Genomic DNA, 26,028 nt, shown 5'->3' on the forward strand with positions numbered 1-26,028 from the left:
AGTGTGCTTTTGTGGCTGATTCCTTAAACTCGTTCACGTTGCTGTTGGTCGCGTATGAGGAAAATACTAAAATACAATACAGAAAAGAAAAGAAAATCCAACAAATTTATACCACAAAACGGAAAGTGTAGTGTCCAGTGATAATTGTGGGTAAATTGCAAAGTGAAGCAGTGAAATGGAAGCACCTGAAGCATGTGGAAAAGTGGTTTCCCTTTTCTTCGCATTGCGTCTTTAAAAGTTTTCACACATGTGTGAATTTTCCTCATGTGTGTTGTCTGATATCCATATATCTTTGTGTGTGGAAAGTGTGTGTGTAGGGTATTACATATGACTGGGTAGGTCAATCGGTCAGCACAAGCCCCTGTTGGCCCCCAACTTCTTCAAACGAGACAGAGTCATTTTTGGAGTAGCCAACAAAGAGGCTACTCACAAAAGTATGCTTAAAGCATTTCCCAGGCGGGACATCAAAAGCTAATGAGCAAATTAGTTTTAGTGCCAAACGCGCGCGCTCTTGACCTCATTCCCGTGGATGGCTTTTTTTTCTTATAGTCCAGACCTATAACAGAACCAGCCTTCTGACCATCTTTCAGCCGTCTAATGTGTACCATTTACCCATATTAATCAGTGACGAGTGCGTACTCGCATTCCCCAGTGCCCCACTCAGGAAGGGAAAAATATATATTTAAATGCTTTTGTGACACTTTGGCGAAACTTTTATTTTGTTTGCTGCAAAGGCCAAAAAGCTTTCCTGCACTGGGAGAGAGCTTTACAGAGAGACGTGCTGATTAGAGAGAGAGTGGCTCTCATTCTCTGAGAGATGACGGCCCATCTGACAGTTGCATGCCACAATAACTCGGAAGGAAAATGTAAACATTGCGTGGGTTTTTGTTTTGGTGCCTGCTCACCCACACACACGCACACACACACATACACACACGACACTCACATATATGGTCCCTGTGTATGTGTGTCAAGGGTTTATATATAGCGAAACCCCAATGACTGATAAGCTATCAATACTAATGGAAATTCGTTGTCTGCTCACTCAACTGGAATTAAACGAAATCCAATAAAATGTGCTTCAAGCAACCGATACAGTGAAAACCTATTCGAAGCCTAATAATACCCATATAATAAAATCCATCTTCCATAGGTGTACAACTAACCCTCAACCGCAGACTTTCATAAATGCCAAATTTTACAAACCGTCGCTTTAAACTCGTCCAAATACGTTAACCAATAAAACTTACAAAAATTAATTAAGCACCACCGTCAAACTTCTACAATTTAATGGCGAAACATTTTCTTTTGCCAAACAACTCTAAAAGCTGTCCTCAGTATAAATGTGTCTGAGAGTCTCTGAAAGTGTGAGAGAGTGCTTAGCTGTGTGTTAGTGCGTGCTTGTATCTGTGTCTGAGACCAAAAACACCTGTTGATACCCTCGATGTGGCTCTCTTGCTGACCGCATTCCGGCACTTGGCCAACACGTTTCTAGACCACAATAGTTCTTCGAAGTGCATTTTGAATGAAAGCCAAATCCATATTGAGCGCCTGAAGGAAACTTCAAATATGAATACAGGTACTACCAGTACACGAACACTGCCCTCCCACCTCCAAATAATAACATCAATTACGTTGATTTCCATCATCATTCATCATGCGGTTAATTGAGCAAGTTTGTTTTTGATCGATTGATATTAGAATTCAATTACTTGCTGTTAACAAAACTTCAAAACAAACTGTTAAACGACATTTACACTGAAAGCTCTTTGAATATGAGTCATGATTTTGAAAGATTTCAGTTTTTAATCTAAGAACAATATTCTTTGTATCATTTAAATGTCGATGGAGCTCGATCTTTATGGTCGCAAAGCTAGACACGTTATATTTTAATATCGAATCTTTTTCATACATTACTTTAATTCTAATCTATCGATTTGAACAGCACCCCAGTCATCTTTATAACGCTCATCAAATATTGATATTGCTTTACTAATAAATTATCCTTTACACACCTCATCTCCCTTCAACGAAAACCATCAAAACCCAAAAGGAGATTATAAGGAGCATGCCTCACTGACACAGCAACAGCAACAGCAGACGCAGACGCAGCCGCAACAGCAACAGCAACCAATTAACAAATACGATGCCTTGGATAGTTCTAGTTCAAATAATAAGCTAAATCATAAATACAATAACGATAACGATAAGGATAGGGATAAATCTAAGGACAAGGGTAGGGAAGCAAGCAAAGATTCAACGCCAGTCAGTGTTGTCGTCATCGATGAATCATGCCCTACCAAGAACCAACGGCCTGCGACTACAATCGAGCCCACCACAAGCTCGAGAACTACGACTACATCATCCTCCCAACGACGACGACAGTTGCAGTTCCAGAGACAAAAGGAGGCAAAGCTTTATGACCAACGAGATGAGGCCACATCATCGACGACAACGGCCACGGCCACAACGGCTACAAACGTGATGGGTGGCGGAGAGCTAGTTAACTGCATAGCCTACGATGATAACACCTTGGTTATTGAGAGGAAGCCGTCACCAACGTCTCCGGCCACCTCAAGGCGATATCTGAAGGCCGAGACGCCGACGCGAGGCAGTCGGAAATATAATCGCAAGTCGGCAGCAGCCAAAAGTGACTTGGAGGTGGTTATTGTGAGGCCCGATCATCATCATCAGCATCGCTCGCCGACGATAACGCTGCCTGTGCCCATCAAGACAACATCAGCAGGAGCGTCTCCAGCCGGAACGTCGCCATCGGGAGCAGGCACGCCTTCGGTCCTGCAACAAAGGTATATGCAGCTCCAGCGGGAGCACGAAAAGAAATTCATTTACAATGCATTGCAAGAGTTTGATTATTTGGAACCATCTAGGCGTTCTAGGGCATAGTAAGTTAGATCAAGACCCACAACTTTCGTATAGCTATCGTAATTCTGTGTTGTACATCGCTGTCGTATACCCTGTGCTCACTCCAATGATGTGCTCCTAAGTGTGTCCGTATATGGCCTTTTGTTTTGGGAATGTATTCGCATGACTAGTTTAAAGCGTGTTCTTGGCATCATCCTAATAAGTAGTAAGTTATTTCAATATTCAGAAGGTGTTTTTTATTTTGAGATACGTTATTATGCACATAATTTTAATTTCATGATGGGTTTTAATTTCACAGACCTTCACAGATTCAATATGTGACATGCATAGTTTCTCGGGACCATCTTTAACATATAAATAAATATAATTTTTTAAAGAAGCTCAAGAGCATGCCGAGAATATTGTAAATGGTGAAAAGTGTCAGTGAATTCACAGTGAGAATAGTTAATAATGGACTCATTCACTAGCACGTACATGTGTATATTCGCGAAACCCAAGCTAAATTCAGGATTTTTGTTTTTATACCCGATACTCAAAATGAGTATTGGGGTATATTAGATTTGTGGTAAAAGTGGATGTGTGTAACGTCCAGAAGGAATCGTTTCCGACCCCATAAAGTATATATATTCTTGATCAGCATCAATAGCCGAGTCGATTGAGCCATGTCTGTCTGTCCGTCTGTCCGTCTGTCCGTCCGTCCGTCTGTCCGTCTGTCCGTCCGTCCGTCCCCTTCAGCGCCTAGTGATCAAAGACTATAAGAGCTAGAGCAACGATGTTTTGGATCCAGACTTCTGTGATATGTCACTGCTACAAAAATATTTCAAAACTTCGCCCCGCCCACTTCCGCCCCAAAGGACAAAGGACGAAAATCTGTGGCATCCACATTTTTAAAGATACGATAAAACCAAAAACTCAGAATCGTAGAGGATGACTATATGTTTTAGAATGTAAGATCTCAACCAGATCGTATAATTATTATAGCCAGAATCAAGAAAACAATTTCATTCTTACTCGCTCTGTCTCTCTCTAACACACAGGTTTCATGGTCGGTTTTGCCAATTGCAAAATATGAGTTCAAAGATCTCAGAACCCATAAGAGCCAGAGCAACCAAATTTGGTATCCACACTCCTGTGATATCGGACCTTGACCGTTTCGTGTCCAAATTTCGCCACACCCCCTTCCGCCCCCGCAAAGGACGAAAATCTGGGGCATCCACAAATCTCAGAGACTATTAAGGCTAGAGTAACCAAATTTGGTATCCGCACTTCTGTTAGATCTCACTATAAAACGTATATCTCAGAATTTCGCCCCACCCCCTTCCGCCCCCACAAAGGACGAAAATCTGTTGCATCCACAAAACTAAAAACGCAGAATCATAGATAACGACCATATCTATCAGATTGCTGAATCTGGACCAGATCAGATAATTTTTATAGCCAAAAGGAACAAATCAATTTGCACTGGCTACGCAGCGCCCGACGTCACGCTCAGACTGATTTTCTGTCTCTCTCGCACGCACTCCTTGTCGTGTCGTTTAATATTAGCGGCGTCTGCCGGAGGAGAGCCATACTGACTTAGTATCGGGTATAACTGTAGAGTTGCGGTGTCCGCAGCAACTCACAACGTTCCCCCTCGTTTTTGTATTATTTTTGTCCATTTTTGCGATATGTCAGCTTTCGATATAAGCCAACAGCAACTCATCATGCTTCAAGAAAATGAATCGAACTATTTGTACGCTCCACATCTGCAAATTTGATCCATGAATTTATGCCTCATAATAACTAATCATGAGCATTCACCAGAACTATCGTAAAAAATCCACCATTGATCGCTGATCAAGATCAATAGATGTCGCCAAAAGCCAAAAAGTATATTTGAGTAAATAAATGTAAAGCAAGACTGAAGCATTTTCGTATCACGAATAGCCGGTTCCATAAAGCTACGAACCTTTTGGTCCGTCCCTTTTGTTTACCGCCTGGTTCTCAGCGGCTATAAGAACTAGTGCAACCATACAAAAATTTCCGTTAGCGGACTCTCATGCCATGCGCTCTCAATCTCTCACTCTTCCTCATCTAGTGGCGCCTTCTGGCGGATTGAGCGAGATAAACGGCCGAATGGTACTTCGTTTTTGTGAAGGAAAAGAGAGTTGTGGTATGGAAACAGCTATTATATTTTTCCTTGTGTGGAATGTGGACTAGTCAAAAGATTATGTACATTTATATACACTTAATAACTAAATATCGCTACTACTTATTTATCCGCAAAAAAAGAATTCGATAATCTAATTTGGGGTCAATAATTTGTATTCAAGCTATTTTAAATTTTCCATTGTACCCTTCCCTTTGATAGCTATAAAATCGGACTTCTCCCACTGTTACTATGATAAATTTTTATTTGATTTATTATTAGTTCTCCCTTTTGGAAGTTTTTATGGGATAAATAGAAGCTTCAGTTGCTATAATGTACCAATGGTGGGTACAATGTCTCCAATGGTCTGGGTAAAGCTTCTCCGGTTTGATGAAACAAAATAATTTTTGTAGTCCATGAACAAAATCATTTTCTTTATTTTAGGATTAAGTAGTTAATGGCAAGTGCATCCGAATGTATATGAGAAGTGTTTTGTTCGTCGACGAGCTCTAATACTTTACCTCCTACCCACAGTTGCAGTCCGCTTGAGGTCCCTGACGACTCCAGCCAGCCAAGCAGCACCAATAAGAGACCAAGCAACACTGAACTCGCACTCAGCACAGTCACCAGCCAAATAGTCAACAATAGCACCTACAAACTCGACTTTAAGCAGCGCCGCCACAAAAACGGCAACGGGAACGGGAACGGGGAGGCAGCCGGCGGATCGGGACCAAATCAGGGGGGCAGTGCCTCGGCGAACGGCAGCAAGCGACGGAAGTCAAGTTGTGCATCCTGCGCAGGGGCTGGAGGAGGCGCCAGTGCCCCAGGAGAAAGCAGTCAGCGGCTGACGCCGGAGGAGGCTCTTGTTGCGGCAGCTCAATCGGCGGCAGCGTCGGCATCTGCGTGGCAGCAACAGCCGCAGAATAGTGTAACAAGTGCGGGCAGCACAAACAGCAGCTTTAGCAGCGGTGGCCGGGACGAGGACAGCAGCTACAGCGCCGTTGGAGGGGACAGCAGTAGCAGCAATAGCTGCAACTGCGACATCACCGGAGATAACAGCACGTTGCACGGCTTTGGGGTCGGGGACGTAAGCAGTTTCATTGGGGACGACGACTGCCAGGAGGACGACGACGACGACGATCCCAACAATCCGGATCTCAGCTCGCAGACTCTCCGAACAGCGGCGATTGTCGCGGCTGTTGCCGCAGCCAAGGAGGACCAGGACCAGTCCTTGGGCGGAGCCGGAGGAAACACCAACACTGACTGTGAGAGCTTTAGCGAGCGCCGCCAGGATGCAGATGACGGTGTGCGGATCGTGCGGGCTAGTGGCAACAATGATTCACTCGAGGATGTCGGCGAAGTGGATGACAATGCCGACGTGGTTGTAAGGAAAAATACGCGCAACCGGCCCTCCATTAGGAGGACATGTAGGATCACCGAGGAGGACGACGACGCTGAAGAAGGACAGTTCTACGAGGACGAAGAGGAGGACGAAGACGAGCCAGAGGGCACAACCATTGATATTGACGAGCAGGAGCAGCTGGCACAGCGGCAGCACCACCATAACGACGACGACGACGAAGAGCGGGACGGCGAAATTGAAGGTGACGAGGACGACGACGACGTCGACGAGTACTACGAGGAGGAGGAGGACGACACCCAGGCCTTCTCCCCATTCTATTCCAGCTCTGCAGAGCTGATTGACAATTTCGGAGGCGGTGCCGGCAAATTCTTCAACATCATGGACTTTGAGCGTGGCGCTTCCGGTGGCGGCTACACGCCGAACGGCAATGGCGGAGCCGCCGGCGGCGGCGATGCCTCTCACTCGGCGAGGTACGATGGCGCCGAAACGGATCTCGGAGGCGGCAACACCATTATGGGTGAGTCTTTGCTTAACTACCTGCCATGAGCTGCTAATACCTATGGCATAATTTGTCCGAACTACTTATGTGAACAACATACATAAATATAAATCCGAACCTTCATTCCGGCAGGCATTGACGCCATGGGCATTGCAAACATTCCGGAAACCATGAACGGCACAACAATCGGACCCAGCGGCGCTGGTGGCCAAAAAGCTAATGCCGCTGCCGCCGGCCAGAAGAGGCCACAGCGCCGTGGCAAGCCGCAGCCAGATCGGCCGCAGAGAGCGCTCTTCTGCCTAAGCCTGAAGAATCCACTGCGAGCCATGTGCATACGCATTGTAGAGTGGAAGTATCCTTTTTTAACCGACAACCCCTTTTTAAAAACGTTCTCATAAACCAGCTCAAGAATAAGTTGTAGAGAAACAGATCTAGCAGTGGGGTATCGTGGTTCTTGCACTGCCGATTATTTACGACATACATACAAGGGTTGTTCAATGTTCAAGACCGGGACTTTGTGACTGAAACACAGGTTTTTGGATTTTATTTTTCAACATAGTCTCTTTTTAGCTCTATTCACTTTGTGCAATAAAATCTTTGTCCGCTTTGCCGTTTCTGAAGGACTAGAAACAAGAAACAGTCACTCGGTGCCAGGTCCGGAGAATAGGGCGGGTGAGGGAGAAGTTCAATGCCTAAGTAATGAATTTTTTTTATGGAATCTGCACATGCGTGCACCCTTTCATTGTGGTCGATTGTGAGCAAACGCGGAATCCATTTTACGAAAAGCTTTATTATCCAACATTTAAACCATAACGTGCATATTTTTCTGCTTTTAATGGCTGTTAGACACTAACTAAATGACGCAGTTTCTTCAAATTTTAACAGAAGTCAACTGACGGAAGCTTGCAGACAGAAGCAGCGTTGCCCTATAAGTTAAGAGTTAAGTTAAGTTATTGTCCACCCCTCGCATATTACTTTGAACTAGTAAATACAAGTAACAGATATTCTGGCTGATTTTCCTCAACTCCGCCTCGCTAGACCATTTGAGTTCCTTATTTTGTTAACAATTTTTGCCAACTGTGTTGCCTTGGCCGTTTACACGCCTTATCCGGGCAGCGATTCGAATGTGACGAATCAAACCTTGGTGAGTAGTTCCATTGACTGATTCCAATGGCACAGATATTTATGTTCTATTTATATTAAAAATGTTACGGAATTTTAATCAATATGCATTTCTTTCACGTATCTTTTATATCCACCTCATGCATCCAAATCACATATCCAATGAACTGAACAAAACGAAAACCCGATTCCCCGAATACCACCAACTCCGAATCCCCCATCCGTACGTCCCAAACAAAACCACGAACAAAACCCACAAAACACAATAACAGGAAAAAGTTGAATATGTATTCCTAGTTATATTCACAGCGGAATGTGTTATGAAAATTGTAGCATATGGTTTTATGTTACATAATGGTGCATATCTAAGAAATGGATGGAATTTATTAGATTTTACAATTGTAGTTATAGGGTAAGCATACAAAATATTCCAGTTAAAAGCGCAGAGCGCCTAGGCCCCCTCTGGCCTCGTTTTAACCATTTTTTATGTTACCTTATATCCAATTTAATCGAAATCGAGCCAATTAGAAAAACCAAAAAACAATAATCAAAATTACCAACAAAAGTCAATCCAAAACTGAGACACGTATGAACTTTGTATGCCACACATTTTTACAGAGCGATAAGTACGGCACTCTCCCATTTGATGAAGGATGCTTTCGACGTGAAGGCATTGCGTGCCTTTCGTGTGCTGCGTCCGTTGCGACTCGTATCGGGTGTACCAAGTAAGAGCTGAATGCACCTGCCCAGAATAAGCTCAAATCAAAATCACAAATTCACCGGCCTAGTAGGATCGCCTTGCGAGAAACTACGGAGTGATTCGTAGTTAAAATGCAGCACAGATGGAAGATATTGAAGAAGATTGGGAAAATATTATATAGTTCAAACTATGTACAAACAGACCATTCATTCAGACCATACTTTTGTACTTCAATTAGCTTTTTCTTCAGTTAGATAATTTGAAAATGTTCCGTTAACCCATTGTGCACAGCACAAATATTACTGTCAATATCTCCGATAGTTCATACTGAGTCGGGAAGAAGTTTATCTGTTGCTAATCAATCAACACAGCTAATGTTGTACCATTATCCTTCGGAGTTCTAAATTTGATTTTAGAAATCGCAATTTCTGTGCCGCGTTTTCAACCTCTGTGTTTGCACTAAATGTTTGAAAAACCGCTAATCAAACTAAGGAGCATGCTAACCATCAAAACGAATATTGGCCATTCATAACGCTATTCTACAGGTCTGCAGGTTGTGCTAAATTCAATTTTGAAGGCCATGGTGCCCCTGTTTCACATTGCACTCCTGGTCATATTCGTGATAATAATCTACGCGATCATTGGCCTCGAGTTGTTCTCCGGTAAATTGCACAAGGCGTGTCGCGATGAGATCACAGGTAAGAAGAATCGAGTCATCGAATCGTACGATGTTTATACGTTGTACAAATATCATTCAATTGTCTTGAATGCTACCAGATATGTCGCATTACAAAATCAACGTCCAAAAGCTCTATTACTGGAAGATTAGTCTTCAAAGGAAGCCCAGGGCTGTCCAGATATTCCATTCCACAATTACACCCACACTCAAAAGTCAGAGATAAACTTTAAAAGAACTCCAGTCACCTGCTCCTGACTGATCTACCAGCTAAAAGAGCTGTTGAAGTTTTTAAATGTTTGGGACAAATATAAGTATGCCAAAGATGCGGCATATTCCGCCACAGACACACCCACCACAAGAAAACCTAATGGCACTTCAGAGAACCTATCATCCCATTTCATTCCATTCCATTCAATCGCTAATGCATGAAACCTAAACAATCAATCCGAATGGATCCAAACCGGAATCTAGGTGAATACGAGGAGGAAATCCGGCCCTGCGGAGTGGGCTATACGTGTCCGGAGGGCATGAAGTGCTACGGTGGCTGGGACGGACCCAACCAGGGCATTACCAATTTTGACAACTTTGGTCTGGCCATGTTGACGGTGTTCCAGTGCGTCACCCTCGAGGGTTGGACTGATGTTCTCTACAGCGTAAGTGCATGCTTTATCTATCAATTCCTCGTGTACATGGGTAATAAATCTTCCACAGATCCAAGACTCCATGGGCAGTGACTGGCAGTGGATGTACTTCATTTCCATGGTCATTCTGGGTGCGTTCTTTGTGATGAACCTGATTCTTGGTGTGTTGTCTGGTGAGTTCTCCAAGGAGCGTAACAAGGCAAAGAACCGCGGTGACTTCCAAAAGCTACGCGAGAAGCAGCAGATCGAGGAGGATCTTCGTGGCTACCTCGACTGGATCACCCAGGCCGAAGATATCGAGCCCGATGCTGTGGGCGGCCTTATAGCCGATGGCAAGGTGAAGCAGGCGAACGAAATGGATTCCACTGAGAATCTGGGAGAGGAAATGCCCGAAGTCCAGATGACTGAGTCCCGATGGCGCAAAATGAAAAAGGACTTCGACCGTGTCAACAGACGAATGCGTCGGGCCTGTCGCAAAGCCGTCAAATCTCAAGCCTTCTATTGGCTAATCATTGTCCTGGTGTTCCTCAACACTGGCGTCCTGGCCACGGAGCATTATCAGCAAATGGATTGGTTGGACAACTTTCAAGGTGGTCTCAACTTCGGTCTTCTGTAAACTCGTACAGTTTCAAAACTGAACACAACTCTTTTTCCTTTCAGAGTACACAAACGTTGTCTTCATTGGCCTCTTCACCTGCGAAATGCTACTGAAAATGTACAGTCTGGGATTTCAGGGCTACTTCGTTTCGCTGTTCAATCGCTTCGACTGCTTTGTTGTGATTGGCAGCATTTCGGAGACCCTGCTTACAAACACGGGAATGATGCCACCTTTGGGCGTATCCGTGCTGCGTTGTGTCCGTCTCCTGCGTGTCTTTAAAGTAACCAAGTGAGTTGATGCGGTTCCCATTATCTTTATATACGTTACAATGTTTGATCTCTTCGTAGATACTGGCGGTCTCTATCAAATCTCGTTGCTTCCTTATTGAACTCGATACAATCAATTGCTTCTCTCCTGTTACTGCTCTTCCTGTTTATTGTGATATTTGCATTGCTTGGCATGCAAGTTTTTGGCGGTAAATTTAATTTTGACGGAAAAGAGGAGAAGTATCGAATGAATTTCGACTGCTTTTGGCAGAGTCTGCTCACAGTCTTTCAGGTAGGACTTCCCAACTCCTCATACAGTGGTGTTTATTATCCATAAAATGCATCCTTTCAGATCATGACTGGTGAGGATTGGAATGCCGTGATGTATGTAGGCATTAATGCCTACGGCGGTGTCTCCTCCTATGGTGCCTTGGCCTGCGTTTACTTTATCATCTTGTTTATATGCGGTAACTATATTTTGCTGAACGTGTTCTTGGCCATTGCTGTAGATAATTTGGCCGATGCCGACTCGTTATCCGAGGTGGAAAAAGAGGAGGAGCCTGTATGTATCCAATGCAATCTAAAAATCTCAGGCGTGTTAAAATCCGAGTTCTTGTCCGCTAGCATGATGATCCAGCTCTGAAGAAATCCCACAGTCCCACTCCGACCATTGATGGCGAGGATGATGAGCATCTAAGCATTGATATAGATATGGAACATAACGAAATGGATGAAGATAAAATGTGGGAGCAGCAAATTGCATACAGATCAAATTGATTAAGACATTTCTTTGTTTTGTACTCCAGGGACCACGAAACACTCTCTGATGATGAAGTACGTGAAATGTGCGAGGAGGAGGAGGAAGAAGGTATGTTCTCTAGCGTATATTCATTTCAATTTGCAACTAAGACTAGCCTAAGATTACTTTATGGTCTGAAAGTAGATTCTAAGTACTGTAAGCTTATGCCTAGAAATCTACTGAAAACTAACAAGAAACCGAACCAAAAATATTCCTTGAAACTTTTGCTGCCGACGCCTCTCATCCTCTGCCGCCATTTTTTTGGAAACTACACTGAACAAAAACAAACAAAAAACAACAAACACCTTCACACACTCAATAATTAATCGAAAGACTCCCATTCCGAAGTATCAGCACATGTTACTGCACGACCCCGACGTTTATCCGAAGTCAGCATGAAGAAGACTAAAAAGCCCATGCCGCGTGGTAGTGCATTTTTCATTTTCAGCCACACAAACAGGTAAATCAATCACTGATTGAAATTAAAATGCTACACACACTCTTTGATTTGATTTGATTTAGTTCATTTGTCTTGTGATTAAAATTTATGAACTTTTCCGTAATATTTGGCATTATTTTGCACTCTGATTCGGCAGTTCGTTGTTTGCATGTGACTGAAAATCGATTTACAAACCCCCATCGAGCTGTAAAGCATTTTAAAGCTATATATATGTACTTTATATAACTTATCAGTTAACTGGAATTTGTTCCCTTTTTAATTAAAAATATTGTTTTTTCTTTTTTGGCATTTTTCAATGTAGGACGAATACTCTCATATTTTGTTCCTTACTATAATTTTAAGCCCACAAATGTTACTTCAATATGTTATTTGAATATGTTATATTTTTAAAAGACGTCAACTATAGTTTATTATTAAGATATTAGTATTTGTAGCCTAAGTTCTTAGATTTAAAGTATAAGAATTATTACCGATCTCTTGCCAAATTCTCATATATGTATTTATTATTTTTTTCCAAATTGGCATACATATATATACATAATATATGATAAAATTTTAAATGCATATATAGTGGATGAAGAAGGCATGATTACAGCACGCCCACGTCGTATGTCTGAGGTTAATACGGCCAACAAAATCCTACCCATACCACCGGGCACATCATTCTTTCTTTTCTCTCAAACGAACAGGTTTTTATTATTATTTTTTAGTTTTAGTTTCCACGTCAATTCAAAAGAATTCCCACGAATGATGATACTCGTATATTTTTTTGTGTCTGTGCGTGTGACATGTTTCATGTGTGCGTGTGTATGCAACTGTCCTTGAGTTATCTATGTATAGTTGTGTATTTCTCCTTTTGCTTAACCTCGTTTTGCGTATTGTCCCAAGTACTTAAGCCAAAGATGTATTAGTTCCAAGAAACTTACTTTTTGTAGTTGAATTTTGAATAGATTAGTCGCCTCTTTGCATTATAATTTGCTTTTCTAAACTTGTCTTTAGCGATCCCTAACTGCATGCCGTGTGTTTTGATTTGTTATTTTATTTGTTTCTGTTGATCTGTAACTTAGACACTCATATGAAAACCGACGATAAACGTATATCCAATTGTTCCCACACAGATTTCGTGTCTTCTGCCACTGGCTCTGTAACCACAGCAATTTCGGCAACATTATCCTATGTTGCATCATGTTCTCCTCAGCCATGTTGGCCGCAGAGAACCCCCTAAGGGCGAACGACGACCTGAACAAAGTAAGTAGCTCCCGTAGCGACCTATTAAAGAAACTCCAAGTGATAAAGAATTCCTGTAAGTTATGATTGAGGCTTAATTAGAGTTGAGAGCGTTACTGTTCTGTGCGTACTCGTATATTGGAAACACTTTTCATTCGATGTCCTTCACTGTTCGTTTGTTTTTGCAGGTACTCAATAAATTTGATTATTTTTTCACGGCAGTTTTCACAATAGAACTGATTCTGAAATTGATTTCATACGGCTTCGTGTTACACGACGGAGCCTTTTGCAGATCCGCATTTAATCTTTTAGATTTACTTGTGGTCTGTGTCTCATTGATATCCCTAGTGTCCAGGTAAACAATAATCGAAACACTACTCTCACCCAGTAGTTGTGATATAATTTTACTTCTGGAACATAAACTATAACATCGATTTCAACTGCAGTTCGAATGCGATCTCAGTCGTGAAAATTCTCCGTGTGCTCCGTGTTCTAAGGCCACTCAGAGCCATTAATCGTGCCAAAGGTCTCAAGGTAAGACTCCATTCAAGTTCAAGTCCTACACATACTTCCTCATACTTTCTCTCAATCTCGATTAAATGCTTCAATTAAAACTGTTCTATTTTTTTTTTGGTTTTAGTTCATGTAATATTATTTTGATTTTTTCTTCATACAAAACCACCCCACAACAAATACTCGTATATTTTTAATTTTTTAACATATAAGCAGCTTTTAGAAATCTCAGTCAAATAAAATAACCCCAAAGAAGGGTGGGGGTCCACAATCATCTCTAGACTATGCGAATACCAACCGTAAAACCTTGAAATGCTGGGTGTAGGGTGCACCGAAACGCAAGCTGAAGATTCTTATTATTGAATTATACACTGCAAACAATTGACTTTGCTTGACTTTGAGCATTGCTCTTAACACTTAACGAAAATGGGCGTGGAATAGAAGCGTATGGGCGTGGCTTGGGCATAGTTAAAACTATGTATAACTATTCATACTAAAACCCGATTGAAACTGTGCGCGCAGAAGAAAATCGAGATCAAAAGCAAAAAAAAAGCAATTAAGTCTTATCCACCATTAGTATAACGTACTACATTCAATAAATTAATAATTCAACTATATATATCGTCGTATCACATACAGCATGTTGTTCAGTGTGTCATAGTCGCAGTTAAGACTATCGGAAATATTGTGCTCGTCACATGCCTACTGCAATTCATGTTTGCCGTGATAGGAGTCCAGTTGTTTAAGGTATGATTTTCGCTTTAAGTTCAACTTAGTTCGACTTTTTCTGCATTTGTTTTTTAGTTTTCCATTAGTCTAAGGATCAAGAGTTTTAAGATGGATATAAAGAACAAGCTGCGGCATGCCGAAGCTCTTAATACCCTTGTAACTATCCTCGAAAGTATTTCAATGGTGCTGCAAAATGGCATTCCAAAACAAAAGGGAAGATTCCATTCTTCAGTTAAATTATTTCTCTGCAAATAGATACATATCTATATCTTGATTTTCTCACACGGCAGAATATCTAATTTTCTTCAAGGGTATTAAGTACCAGGCTAAGATATACAAACTCCAAGCTATATTCTAAGAAAGTTATTGTATAAATCTGCCATTGACGTCGATGCATGTGATCCTCTGTACGTTCAAAGCCTTCAAAGAATTTAAACAACTCTAGAGATTTACTTTTAAGATAATTTAGCTAGACAATAGACATTATCCAAATAATATTCCCACATAAGTTTTGAATAGGCATAGTTAGTCGATACGTTTAAGACAAAAATTTGTATAAATTTCAATTATTTTGTCATTTTGTGATTGCACACAAAAAATATCCTAACAAATAAATATATACAAATGTTGTTCTAAAATAGTTTTCCCTTTCAGTTTGCATTGACTAATTATGTTTTAATTTATTGTTCATTTTTTGTATGGTTTACAAAGTTTTTGACTAATTTTTGTACAGAAACTTCGTTTTTACTAATAGATAAAATAATTAAAGTAATGAATATTATTCAACAAGTGAATGTAAATACTACAAATATCTTCAGTATTGCTTATTAATGCGCTGCATAATCCCCGAAGACCGCAGAGGAAGCAACCAACTTGTCAACAGATGTAAAAGTCAACGAGTGAAATTATAGAATTGTATTTGAGGGATTTCATTTACCTGAGTTTCATATTGTCGACGCTCTTAAGAAGGAGTACCAACCATCACACCGATCCTAACACAACTCACACTAATGACAGAACCAGTACACATATATCTTTCTCTATTTTTAAAATTAATATATATTCCACACCCATTTTCCGCGTTTGTAAACGTCTAAATCCAACAAAGCAACTAGTATTTACACCTATACATATGTCGATAAAGATCATAAGCACCATCACACCCACGCAAAACCCTTCAAAATCTCACGCAAGAGCGCACCATGTTTATTTTGGGTTTATTCTCTAGCATCAAAACAGCAAACCAACCTTGCACCCTAGCATCAAGGCCGAAAAAAACAGTTCCCCTGTGTAAAAAACCTATTAACTGTCCGTCAAGGGCCGGACCATCATTAGTAACCAGCCTCTTCAACATGGTAGCCGGAATACCTGAATGAATCCACAGTAAACTGTAAACTGTATCGTGATTTGATCCGCTTCACTATCTTTTTCAGTGTTGTACGCTGTACCTCAAGTCCACTCAAATAAATAAATATAATTTCTTATGCAAATATCTTTTGATGGAAAATTAATCCGACATTTGAAGCAAATACTGTATCGATTCACCACAATTCAAAATTTCAATTACAATGGATTCATTAAGGATTCCAAAGATTCCCAAGATAGATACTAACACATTTTTATTTGAATTTTTGCTTACATCAACATTTCCTTTTTTCACATATAAAAGCATATGTGGCTTGGACACTTATTTTTTATTTTCATATTCGTATTATTTTTTGTAATCTTTTCCGTTGTCACTCTCCGTATATATTTTTAGCCTGGTATTAGTTGTACAATCGATCAAAACAAATGATTTTATAGCCAACCAATTACATCGCAAATTGATCCCTCTATATTACATACATATTTTTCTTCTTTTTTCCTCTCTTCAAACGTGCTTCGGTTGTTTTGAATTGAATTTTGCCAACCAATCGAAAAAAATGTCATTGTTAATTACTGACATAATGCAAAACCATTTGATTCCCTTTAAAAAATGTGGTCGCAAAATACACACAACAAAATCCTATTATTGATGCTGCCACTCGCAAACTTAAATTGATAAATAAAAAAATTAAATAAAATAATTATATTATACACGTCTTTCAAAAAATCCCCCACACACAAATCCAAACATTTGGCCTACACTGAACAAAAAATTGAAACTACTTCTGCAGTATGTGGTCAAGTGCGTGGTAGTCGCAATCAAAACCATTGGTAATATCATGTTGGTTACATATTTGTTGCAATTCATGTTTGCGGTTATTGGAGTACAACTCTTTAAGGTAATTTCTTTTGAATTATATGTGAAAAGTCAGTGGTGGAGGGTATCTAGAGTCGGCTTTAAGTGTGCGCTTTTATTTTTAAAAAGGGAAAGCTATAAATAAACTATCAGAAATGCTGCTTAATCAATGTGTGCTTTGAATTTTGTCGTACTTACTCTTCCATCTCGATATTTATGTTTAGGGTTTACTGGGTAGTGTTCGATTGAAAGGTAAATATTCTCAATGTTCACGCAGAGGTCAAAGATATTAAAACTTTTTGTATGACAAAGCCCACGTAAATTTTCTTCGCCCTCTTCTCAGCTTCAAAGAAAATACTACCGACTCGTACGCTTTGCAACATTCCATATTTGGTAAACCAAAGAAACTCTACCATTTTACCAAGGCTTGCTACTAGTTATCAGTTCTTGCTTATCGAAACTAATCTCAGAGCAAAAGTTACTAGTTACGTTAGCTAGCGCCCTGCTAACCCAATGTAATATAGTACTTGTTTGAATATATGTTTTCCCATGTACTTAACCCGAGTTTCAACATGTTTCTTGATGTCCTGTCTGTAAATATTGTGCGTCCACGAAACTAATACTGTTATCGTCCACCCCATAATTTTGGGCAGTGTATGTAAATGAGTTTGCAAATAAAACACCTCGTAAATGTATATACTCGTGCGTACATTGATCTGATCGTATATAGATAGCTAGATAGTCTATCGTACATTGCTGCATAATATATTCGTATTTGAACTAGGCTTTAGTCGATAGTCCCTACCGTAAAGCAGTCGTAATATTTGTCATCTCTGGGAAAGTAAGCTCAACCGAAGAATACTTCAAGTTGGACTTTCTTCACCCTCAGATATTTCCATAACTCTGCCATATTCCATGCTGGTCTATTAATATTTTATAATCTCTTCCCCTGCCTCCCCCACAAACCATTCGTATTTCCTCCCATTTAACAATCATTTAGGGTAAATTTTTCAAATGTTCTGATGGCTCCAAAATGACGCAAGAGGAATGCTTGTAAGTATTACTGAAGCCCAGTATGCTCAGATCAGATGAACACAATGCAAGATACTTTCAGTGGCACTTATCTGGTCTATGACGATGGGGATGTCCACAAGCCGCGTCTCAAGGAACGTGAATGGACCAACAATCGATTTCATTTCGACGATGTGGCCAAGGGAATGTTGACTCTCTTCACAGTATCCACATTCGAGGGTTGGCCAGGGTGCGTTTCGAGAACTTAAGCTATCATCTGGATTTTGTGTAACCTCTCTGCTATCTTGCCATTTCAGCTTACTATATGTCTCGATTGATTCGAATCAGGAAGACGGTGGTCCAATACACAATTTCCGTCCAATTGTAGCTGCCTACTATATAATCTATATTATCATAATTGCCTTCTTTATGGTGAACATATTTGTCGGTTTCGTTATTGTCACTTTCCAAAATGAGGGTGAACAGGAATACAAGAACTGTGATCTGGACAAGAACCAGCGTAATTGTATAGAATTCGCACTGAAGGCAAAACCCGTGCGTCGCTATATACCAAAGCACGGGATACAATATAAGGTCTGGTGGTTCGTGACATCTTCGTCGTTTGAGTACACCATATTTATACTGATCATGATAAATACCGTCACACTGGCCATGAAATTCTATAATCAACCACTATGGTATACGGAACTTTTGGACGCCTTAAACATGATCTTTACTGCAGTTTTTGCACTGGAATTCGTCTTCAAATTGGCCGCTTTTCGATTTAAAGTAGGAATTATCGAATTAGACGTATATATTTCGAAAAAGCTAATTTTATAAATTGTGTGTTTGTAGAATTACTTCGGCGATGCGTGGAACGTTTTTGATTTCATTATCGTTTTGGGCAGTTTCATCGATATCGTTTACTCCGAAATCAAGGTTCGTATAATCCTCAAAAAATTTCTAGGGAATGAACTTGATAATTTTATACTTCCTGGCAGAGCAAAGACACTTCTCAAGCGGCTTGTGATATTGTCGAGGGTTGTAAGTCCAAGGCTAAGGCAGTAAGTGGTTGTTACTTGTACTTTAATATACGAAAGATCTTCTAATGAATAATTACTTCAGGCGGGTTCCAATTTGATTTCCATCAACTTCTTCCGCCTGTTTCGTGTGATGCGCCTGGTTAAGCTTCTCAGCAAGGGCGAAGGTATTCGAACGTTGCTCTGGACCTTCATTAAATCATTTCAAGCACTGCCCTACGTAGCCCTGCTTATTGTACTGCTCTTCTTTATCTATGCGGTTGTGGGAATGCAGGTGAGGCTCTTGTATAAGAAATCTGTTACTCTCTCCACTTTCTTATGCATTTGTTTGACTCAGGTTTTTGGTAAAATTGCTTTGGATGGTGGGAATTCCATTTCGCACAACAACAACTTCCAGACGTTTCAACAGGCGGTTCTCGTGCTGTTCCGTTCGGCCACTGGCGAGGCCTGGCAGGATATCATGATGTCCTGTTCGGCGCAGCCGGACGTTAAGTGTGACATGAACTCAGATACGCCTGGAGAACAATGTGGCTCATCCATAGCCTATCCCTACTTTATATCCTTCTATGTGCTCTGCTCATTCTTGGTAAGACGAGTATGCATTTCTACAGAAACAGACTGATTACTTTGGTTCGTAGATCATCAATCTGTTCGTGGCCGTCATTATGGATAACTTTGATTATCTCACACGAGATTGGTCCATTCTGGGCCCCCATCACTTGGACGAGTTCATTCGCCTGTGGAGCGAGTACGATCCGGATGCCAAGGGTCGGATCAAGCATCTTGATGTTGTCACATTGCTGCGAAAGATCTCCCCGCCGCTGGGCTTTGGCAAGCTCTGTCCACACCGCATGGCCTGCAAGCGTCTGGTGTCCATGAACATGCCCCTTAATTCTGACGGCACAGTTCTCTTCAACGCCACCCTCTTCGCGGTCGTTCGCACCTCGTTAAGCATCAAGACTGAGGGCAACATCGATGACTGCAATTCGGAGCTGCGAGCCACCATCAAACAGATCTGGAAGCGGACAAATCCAAAGCTATTGGATCAGGTGGTTCCTCCGCCGGGCAACGATGATGAGGTGACGGTGGGCAAGTTCTATGCCACGTATCTGATACAGGACTACTTCCGGCGCTTCAAGAAGCGCAAAGAACAGGAGGGCAAGGAGGGCCATCCAGACAACAATACGGTCACTCTGCAGGCTGGTCTGCGTACCCTGCACGAAGTGTCGCCTGCCCTCAAGCGTGCCATCTCCGGCAACCTGGATGAGCTGGCCGAAGAGCCTGAGCCAATGCATCGCGTAAGTTATTACGAAGGATTATACCGTAATAACTCACTTGAAGCTCAAGCTCAATCCATAGAGCAGATTTAACCTTCTTCGATGTCCTTTTTTGCAGCGCCACCACACGCTTTTCGGCAGCGTGTGGTCCTCTATTCGCCGACATGGCAATGGAACCTTCCGCCGCAGTGCCAAGGCCACGCAGAGCAACGGAGCCCTGACGATCGGTGGCTCCGCTTCGGCGGCCGTAGGCGTGGGCGGCAGCACCTTGGTGCTCGGCTCCGATCCATCCGGCGGGGACTATCTGTACGACAGCCTGAACCGGAGCGTGGCTGACGGGGTAAACCACATCACACGGAATATCATGCAAGCCCGCATGGCGGCCGCCGGAAAACTCCAAGACGAGCTGCACGGCGCGAGCAGTGGGGGAGAGCTGCGCACCTTCGGCGAGAGTATCTCGATGCGGCCCCTGGCCAAGAACGGGGCTGGAGCTGGAGCTGGAGGCATGGGCATGGGAGCGGCCACAGTGGCCGGCACCCTGCCACCCGAAGCAAATGCGATTTCTTATGAGTAAGTATGCGGGGAGCACCTGCGCCTGCCCGGTCGAGGCGGCGCGTTCTTTAGGCCGATGTTGGAGTTTGCTCTTTTGGTTTTCACTTAGCCGAAGTACCCGTACACACACGAAGCTCCGTTCGATACTTCTTGTTACTATGGCTTGCTGTTTAGTGGGTTGATCCATACCATTTCGTTTATCGAACTTATCTATTTTCTTTTGTGGCATTTTTATTTGTCACCTAGAGTGAAGTGTGCCTTAAAGTTTGTAATGGACAAAAGGAGCCAAGCCAAGTCTAACTACTTGGCCCCAACCAAAAAAAAAAAGAGTTTAAACTTAGTTGCAATCTAGTTGCACACCTAGCTGCAATCACAAATTACAGATAAATCCATATTGTTACGTATAAACTAGCGGATTTAAAGAACCATAGAAGGAAAAAACAAAAAACAAACTACATTTATTGAGAACAAAAAAGAAAAGAAAAAAGAACATAAACCAAACTTTTACTCAATCCCCGAACATTAATTTCAGCAACCGCAATCGTGGTATTTTATTGCATCCATATAACAATGGTAAGCCTAAAATGCTGCAAATTGCAATAATAAAATTAAATCAAACAACCAAAAAACATAACAAAAAACCACAGCAGCATCTACAAAGCAACAATTCAATTGCACAACAATTTATTAACCCACCTTTTGTTAATGCGTTCTTTCTTATACTTTTTCCCTCTATTCATTGGACGAAATCCTGGTATTAATTCCGACAAAATTTGTTTCTTGGCTTTTTCCTCCCACAAATTCGACAAAGACAGTCAAAGAAGAAACAAATTTATTTGAACTCCTCGTTAATTATTTTGTAATTCATAATTTAGTTTTGTATAGCCCATTTCGTAGCAGCTGCATTCCATTATAACACATTGCAAATCAAATTATGTACAGTCTCTTGCCCACTGAATTCTAAGATTTGTTACTGCCTGCGGCATGCAAAATGTTACAAATAATATCAATCAAATGCAACATCATAAAATAACCGGAAAAGACTGCCAAGCAACTGTTTCGTTTTCAGTGTGCTCGTACTAAGTATTTTCTTGGCTGTTTGTTCATCGCAAACAAAAAACTAATGCATTAAAATCTATCGAGAAATGTCTCCTCATAACACTTGTAGTACACATGAATAGATTTATACGCAGACGCGCCTATATATATATATATATACAAATTAATGATCGTAGTTAAAAGTTGTAGTTTAGTTACACATATTTAGGCGCAGCTTACTCTTACAGATAAAAAGTAGAAACGCTTTCGCTGCTCCTCATAATGTAAATTGGGACAAAACATAGCTAAAATCCAGAATAATACACAAGACAACATTTTAACACATTTGCATATGATCCATATATATTCGAGAATTGGTTTTAATTGCAGGCCCACTCACATACAGGTAATTTTGCCACAAATATGGAATATTTATTGAATAATAGACCCAACTAAAATGGGTATCTGAAGCATACGATTTTGTCTGAGGCTCTTAATAATTTATATATAATTTAAAGATATTCATTGTCCTGCGGTGGGTAAAAAGTGAAGCATTAGAAATACAGCCTATACATTTATTTGCTAAAATGAAACATTTTATTTTAGATTCAAAACCTTTTTTATTTCAACTCAGGAACTATCTTTAGGGAAATTTTAAGTAATCAATATATGAAGATAAGAATAATAAGAAGCTGTATTTAAAAAGAAATCTTTAAATTAATTGAAGAAGTCGAATATTTCCTCTTCCTAGTTCCTCTCCTGGATTTTAAACACCACACACATTCTCAGTACTAAAATGTAATCCTTTTAAAAAGTTTAACACACTTAACCGAATAGTATGTGGCTCCTTTTGTTGATTACAAACTAACGAATATGATTGAGAAATTCAGCGAAATTTATTGACAAATTAACTCATCGAAACCCATTGCCATGATCAAAATGAAGACAAAAACAAAAAACCAAAACGAACAAAACGTGAAAAACTATCATTATCAATCAATTCAGTTAATTCTGTTCGTTGAAGTAATTCGTTTTTGTATAACTCTTTCTTATACAAATCTTTATTATAGCATAAGTGATTCGAGTTTAAAAACCACCGAGTGCTGAGCTTCGAACACTGCGATATACTTGCTGGATGAGTTTCCGAAGAGTTCGAAGCGAAAAAAAAAAAAAAAAAAACAAAACACAAATGGTTTCCCAGCTCAAATAAGCCCATGGGAATCGTTCCTAAAAATGAATTTTTGCTATATTATTTTGGTTATGTTTGAAATGAGAGAAACAGTAATGATGCATTCCCCTATCGGTAAAGAATATGTTATTTTGTGTGATCGAACTGAGAGTTCTCTGGTAACTGATAACTGAGTGGATTAATGATATACTCGTAACACCTACAACCAACCAGAACAACAACCTACATCAACAACAACCAGAAACAACGTTAACAACTACAACAATCGTTTAACACGCAACAACAACAGCAACAATGAACGTAATTAAAAACCATAAAAACCAAAGCCCGATATCGATGTCTATATATTCTATATATATAAATATATTTATATATATAACAAAGCCGTGTTGTTGTTCCCATCTACTCCAAAGCCTTGGCCATGGCCCGATCTAGCCCTATCATACTCGTATATATCGAAAGTGTGTGTTTGATGTGTGTGCCTTGCGGCGATATGAGCCACATTTACCCAATACTAACCCAACCAAATACTACATAGATCGTTATTCCCATTCCGAGATCTGAACGTTGTCTCCATTATTTTTGTTAAACATAAATTATACCTATATTTGCTTGACATGCCAATTTCCGTGAGAAATACTCTTCCAAAATTTAATATTGTCCTTCAATGTTGTCTTGTCGTCGCATTTTTTGTTTTTCCTTGTGGGATTAGAAGTCATTTTGGAGGCCCCGAGTGATACTGATCCCAGTGCCCATCAAATACATACAGACATTCTGAACACTCAAACACCGAAACAGAAACATCCACACACAAAAAATGCTTACATACGTCGCTTGCCTTGTTCATAGAACCCCTTGCCTTAGTGATATTGTAACTGGAGTGTATTACGTTATGCCTACACACACATATATAGCGATTGTTGCTTGCTTTCGTTGGACTAACTTTTATTTTTTACCATATTGTGCTTAAAAGAGTTAACATAGTTATAATGCTCATTAAAAAGGAATGACGATGTATGGATATCGTGTATATATATGTACTATAGAATGCTGCCTAACCAACCATTAAATGTAGTGCTACATATTCATAGATGCTAAGATAGTCGTATTGTATAAGCTCGATGATCATGCTAAGAAATATATCAACTTTGAAGTTACATGGTATCAGAATCAGAATATATATTGTATAATCAAGCATAGAAATATTCAAGCTAGAAGTTCCAAATACGCGATCAGATGTTGACATGTAATGAGTAAACTTTAAAGTTAAAATCTGCAAATACATCCAAGAGAAAGATCAAAGACTTGACTAGATAGAGACTAGTCAAAAAGAGTGAAAAAATATAATATTTTATGAAAATCGAAGAAAAAGAATGCCAGGAAGAACACCAAGCAAGAAGCAGTTCCTTAACAATTTACTTTACTTTGAACAAAACTTGAGGAAAGATATTTTTCTGATATACATTTATATTTATTAGCCTGCCAAGTTGAATCCAGGTTCGAGAATAATAGCAACTTTACACGAATGGTCTATTTGGTAGTTGGTTACATAGGAGCAGAATCGGATAGTAATATGTAAATACTAATAGTAGAAAAAAGGTAACACTATAAAGGTAAGATACATTTAGAATAGCTATCACACAAAGGAGTAATTTTAGAATCCTTAACCAGGAGTAGTAACGATCATCAAGCTATGTAAAAATATAAATTTCATAAACGTATATACCAAAAAATCAACCAATTTCGGAATGAAACTTTTCTAATTCTCTCCGTAATTTTCTTGTTATGTGCTCATTTAGTCTACGCACCCAATGGTGCTATTCCTGGCCACGAGCGCATGATCCAATCGACCCCAGCTAGTCCCTACGATCAGCGTCGTTTACCAACTTCATCTGAAATGAACGGCCTGGCCGAGTCATTGATTGGAGGGGTAAGTACTTGTGCCACGAGGAAATATCCGAGATAATACGATCGCCACTCTCCACAGGTACTCGCCGCTGAGGGACTGGGGAAATATTGTGATTCCGAATTCGTTGGCACGGCTGCTCGGGAGATGCGAGAGGCTTTGGACATGACACCGGAGGAAATGAATCTGGCCGCTCATCAGATACTCTCCAACGAGCATTCGCTGAGTCTGATTGGCAGCAGCACTGGAAGCATCTTCGGTGGTTCGGCAAGTGGCGCTGCTGGTGTTGGAGGTGTTGGTGTAGGTGCTGGAGGCAGCAGCATACGCAATGCCTTTGGCGGCAGTGGCAGTGGCAGTGGACCGTCCTCACTCTCGCCCCAGCACCAGCAATATTCCGGCACTCTGCAGTCACCACCGATACCAGATAATCGTCTGAGACGTGTGGCCACAATAACGACCACGAATAACAACGGCAAGTCACAGCTTGGCCAAAACCCAAATAATTTAACTACAAATAGCCCAAACATGTCAGCAGCCAACCAGCAGCAGCAGAAATCGCCACAACGTGGACCAGGGAATCAGAACTTCTCCTCATAGCATAAACATTGTAGCCTAAACATAAAAAATGTCTTCTTCATGGAATTTTAGAAATGTGAAATGGAATTTGTAATTTTTGTATGTATAATTTTTAGAAAGAAAATTTAGTCATAGATTCGGGAACTGTTTGAAAGGAATTGCTCTCAAATGAGAAGCGGCTCACAAACCAATTTGTAAAACTTGTAAAAAGAAACAAAACCAACTGTAATTTTACATGTATGATAGCATTGTTCTTTGCCTTTTAATAAAGTACACATGAACTCGTATATCGTGGGCTTGTCGTCTTATAATGAGCCGCCAAAAACCGGCTAAACTGAAAAACATGAAATGTATTTGAAATGTATACTAATATGTATATTTTTTAGAAAACAAAACCAAAACCAAAAAAAAGCCTCCAAACTGATAAGATCTAACTTGTAATTAGCAACAAATTAAATACCCATTGGGGGAAACCAAAAAACAATTTAATTGATTAGTTAATATAATCAACAATGGAAACATAATGATATACGATAAATGCCCATTGTATTGTTCTTATATGAGTACTCTGAGCGACAGTGTATGTATTTCTATTTAGACGCATTTTATTT

General features: G+C 40.5%; 1 protein-coding gene across 11 annotated transcripts; it reads left to right on the forward strand.

The window, feature by feature from the left end:
* LOC108161670 (voltage-dependent calcium channel type D subunit alpha-1) lies at window positions 1-25,704 on the forward strand. 11 transcript variants are annotated; one of them, XM_017295975.2, is made up of 34 exons: window positions 4-150; window positions 1,154-1,579; window positions 2,054-2,807; window positions 5,546-6,891; window positions 7,006-7,225; window positions 7,912-8,017; window positions 8,268-8,407; window positions 8,614-8,720; window positions 9,241-9,393; window positions 9,846-10,027; window positions 10,086-10,605; window positions 10,676-10,901; window positions 10,961-11,171; window positions 11,232-11,441; window positions 11,504-11,622; window positions 11,686-11,747; window positions 12,710-12,827; window positions 13,257-13,386; window positions 13,554-13,720; window positions 13,812-13,899; window positions 14,518-14,625; window positions 16,764-16,871; window positions 17,829-17,881; window positions 17,943-18,089; window positions 18,157-18,628; window positions 18,695-18,778; window positions 18,841-18,903; window positions 18,965-19,153; window positions 19,217-19,465; window positions 19,518-20,177; window positions 20,275-20,726; window positions 21,241-21,281; window positions 24,735-24,865; window positions 24,923-25,704. In XM_017295975.2, the coding sequence occupies exons 2-34, from the start codon at window positions 1,570-1,572 to the stop codon at window positions 25,436-25,438; spliced, it is 8,142 nt and encodes a 2,713-aa protein (XP_017151464.1). In that variant the 5' UTR covers window positions 4-150; window positions 1,154-1,569; the 3' UTR covers window positions 25,439-25,704. The 11 variants fall into 11 exon arrangements, 9 of the variants coding, with proteins under 9 accessions (XP_033249108.1, XP_033249107.1, XP_017151464.1 ...); XM_033393213.1 differs by lacking the exons at window positions 12,710-12,827; window positions 14,518-14,625 and adding an exon at window positions 12,027-12,138 and having other exon boundaries at window positions 2,054-2,903; XM_017295966.2 differs by lacking the exons at window positions 12,710-12,827; window positions 16,764-16,871 and adding an exon at window positions 12,012-12,138.
* The last annotated feature ends 324 nt before the right edge of the window (window positions 25,705-26,028 follow it).

The sequence above is a fragment of the Drosophila miranda genome, chromosome 4, assembly GCF_003369915.1.
Source record: "Drosophila miranda strain MSH22 chromosome 4, D.miranda_PacBio2.1, whole genome shotgun sequence".
NCBI classification, from domain to species: domain Eukaryota; kingdom Metazoa; phylum Arthropoda; class Insecta; order Diptera; family Drosophilidae; genus Drosophila; species Drosophila miranda.

What these genes read in the sequence shown, in the direction of transcription:
- LOC108161670 (XM_017295975.2), top strand. An exon ending in GAAATGGATGAAGATAAAAT is followed by an intron (nt 11,623 to 11,685) that starts GTGGGAGCAGCA and finishes TTTGTACTCCAG; the next exon opens with GGACCACGAAACACTCTCTG. An exon ending in ATGTGCTCTGCTCATTCTTG is followed by an intron (nt 19,466 to 19,517) that starts GTAAGACGAGTA and finishes TTTGGTTCGTAG; the next exon opens with ATCATCAATCTGTTCGTGGC.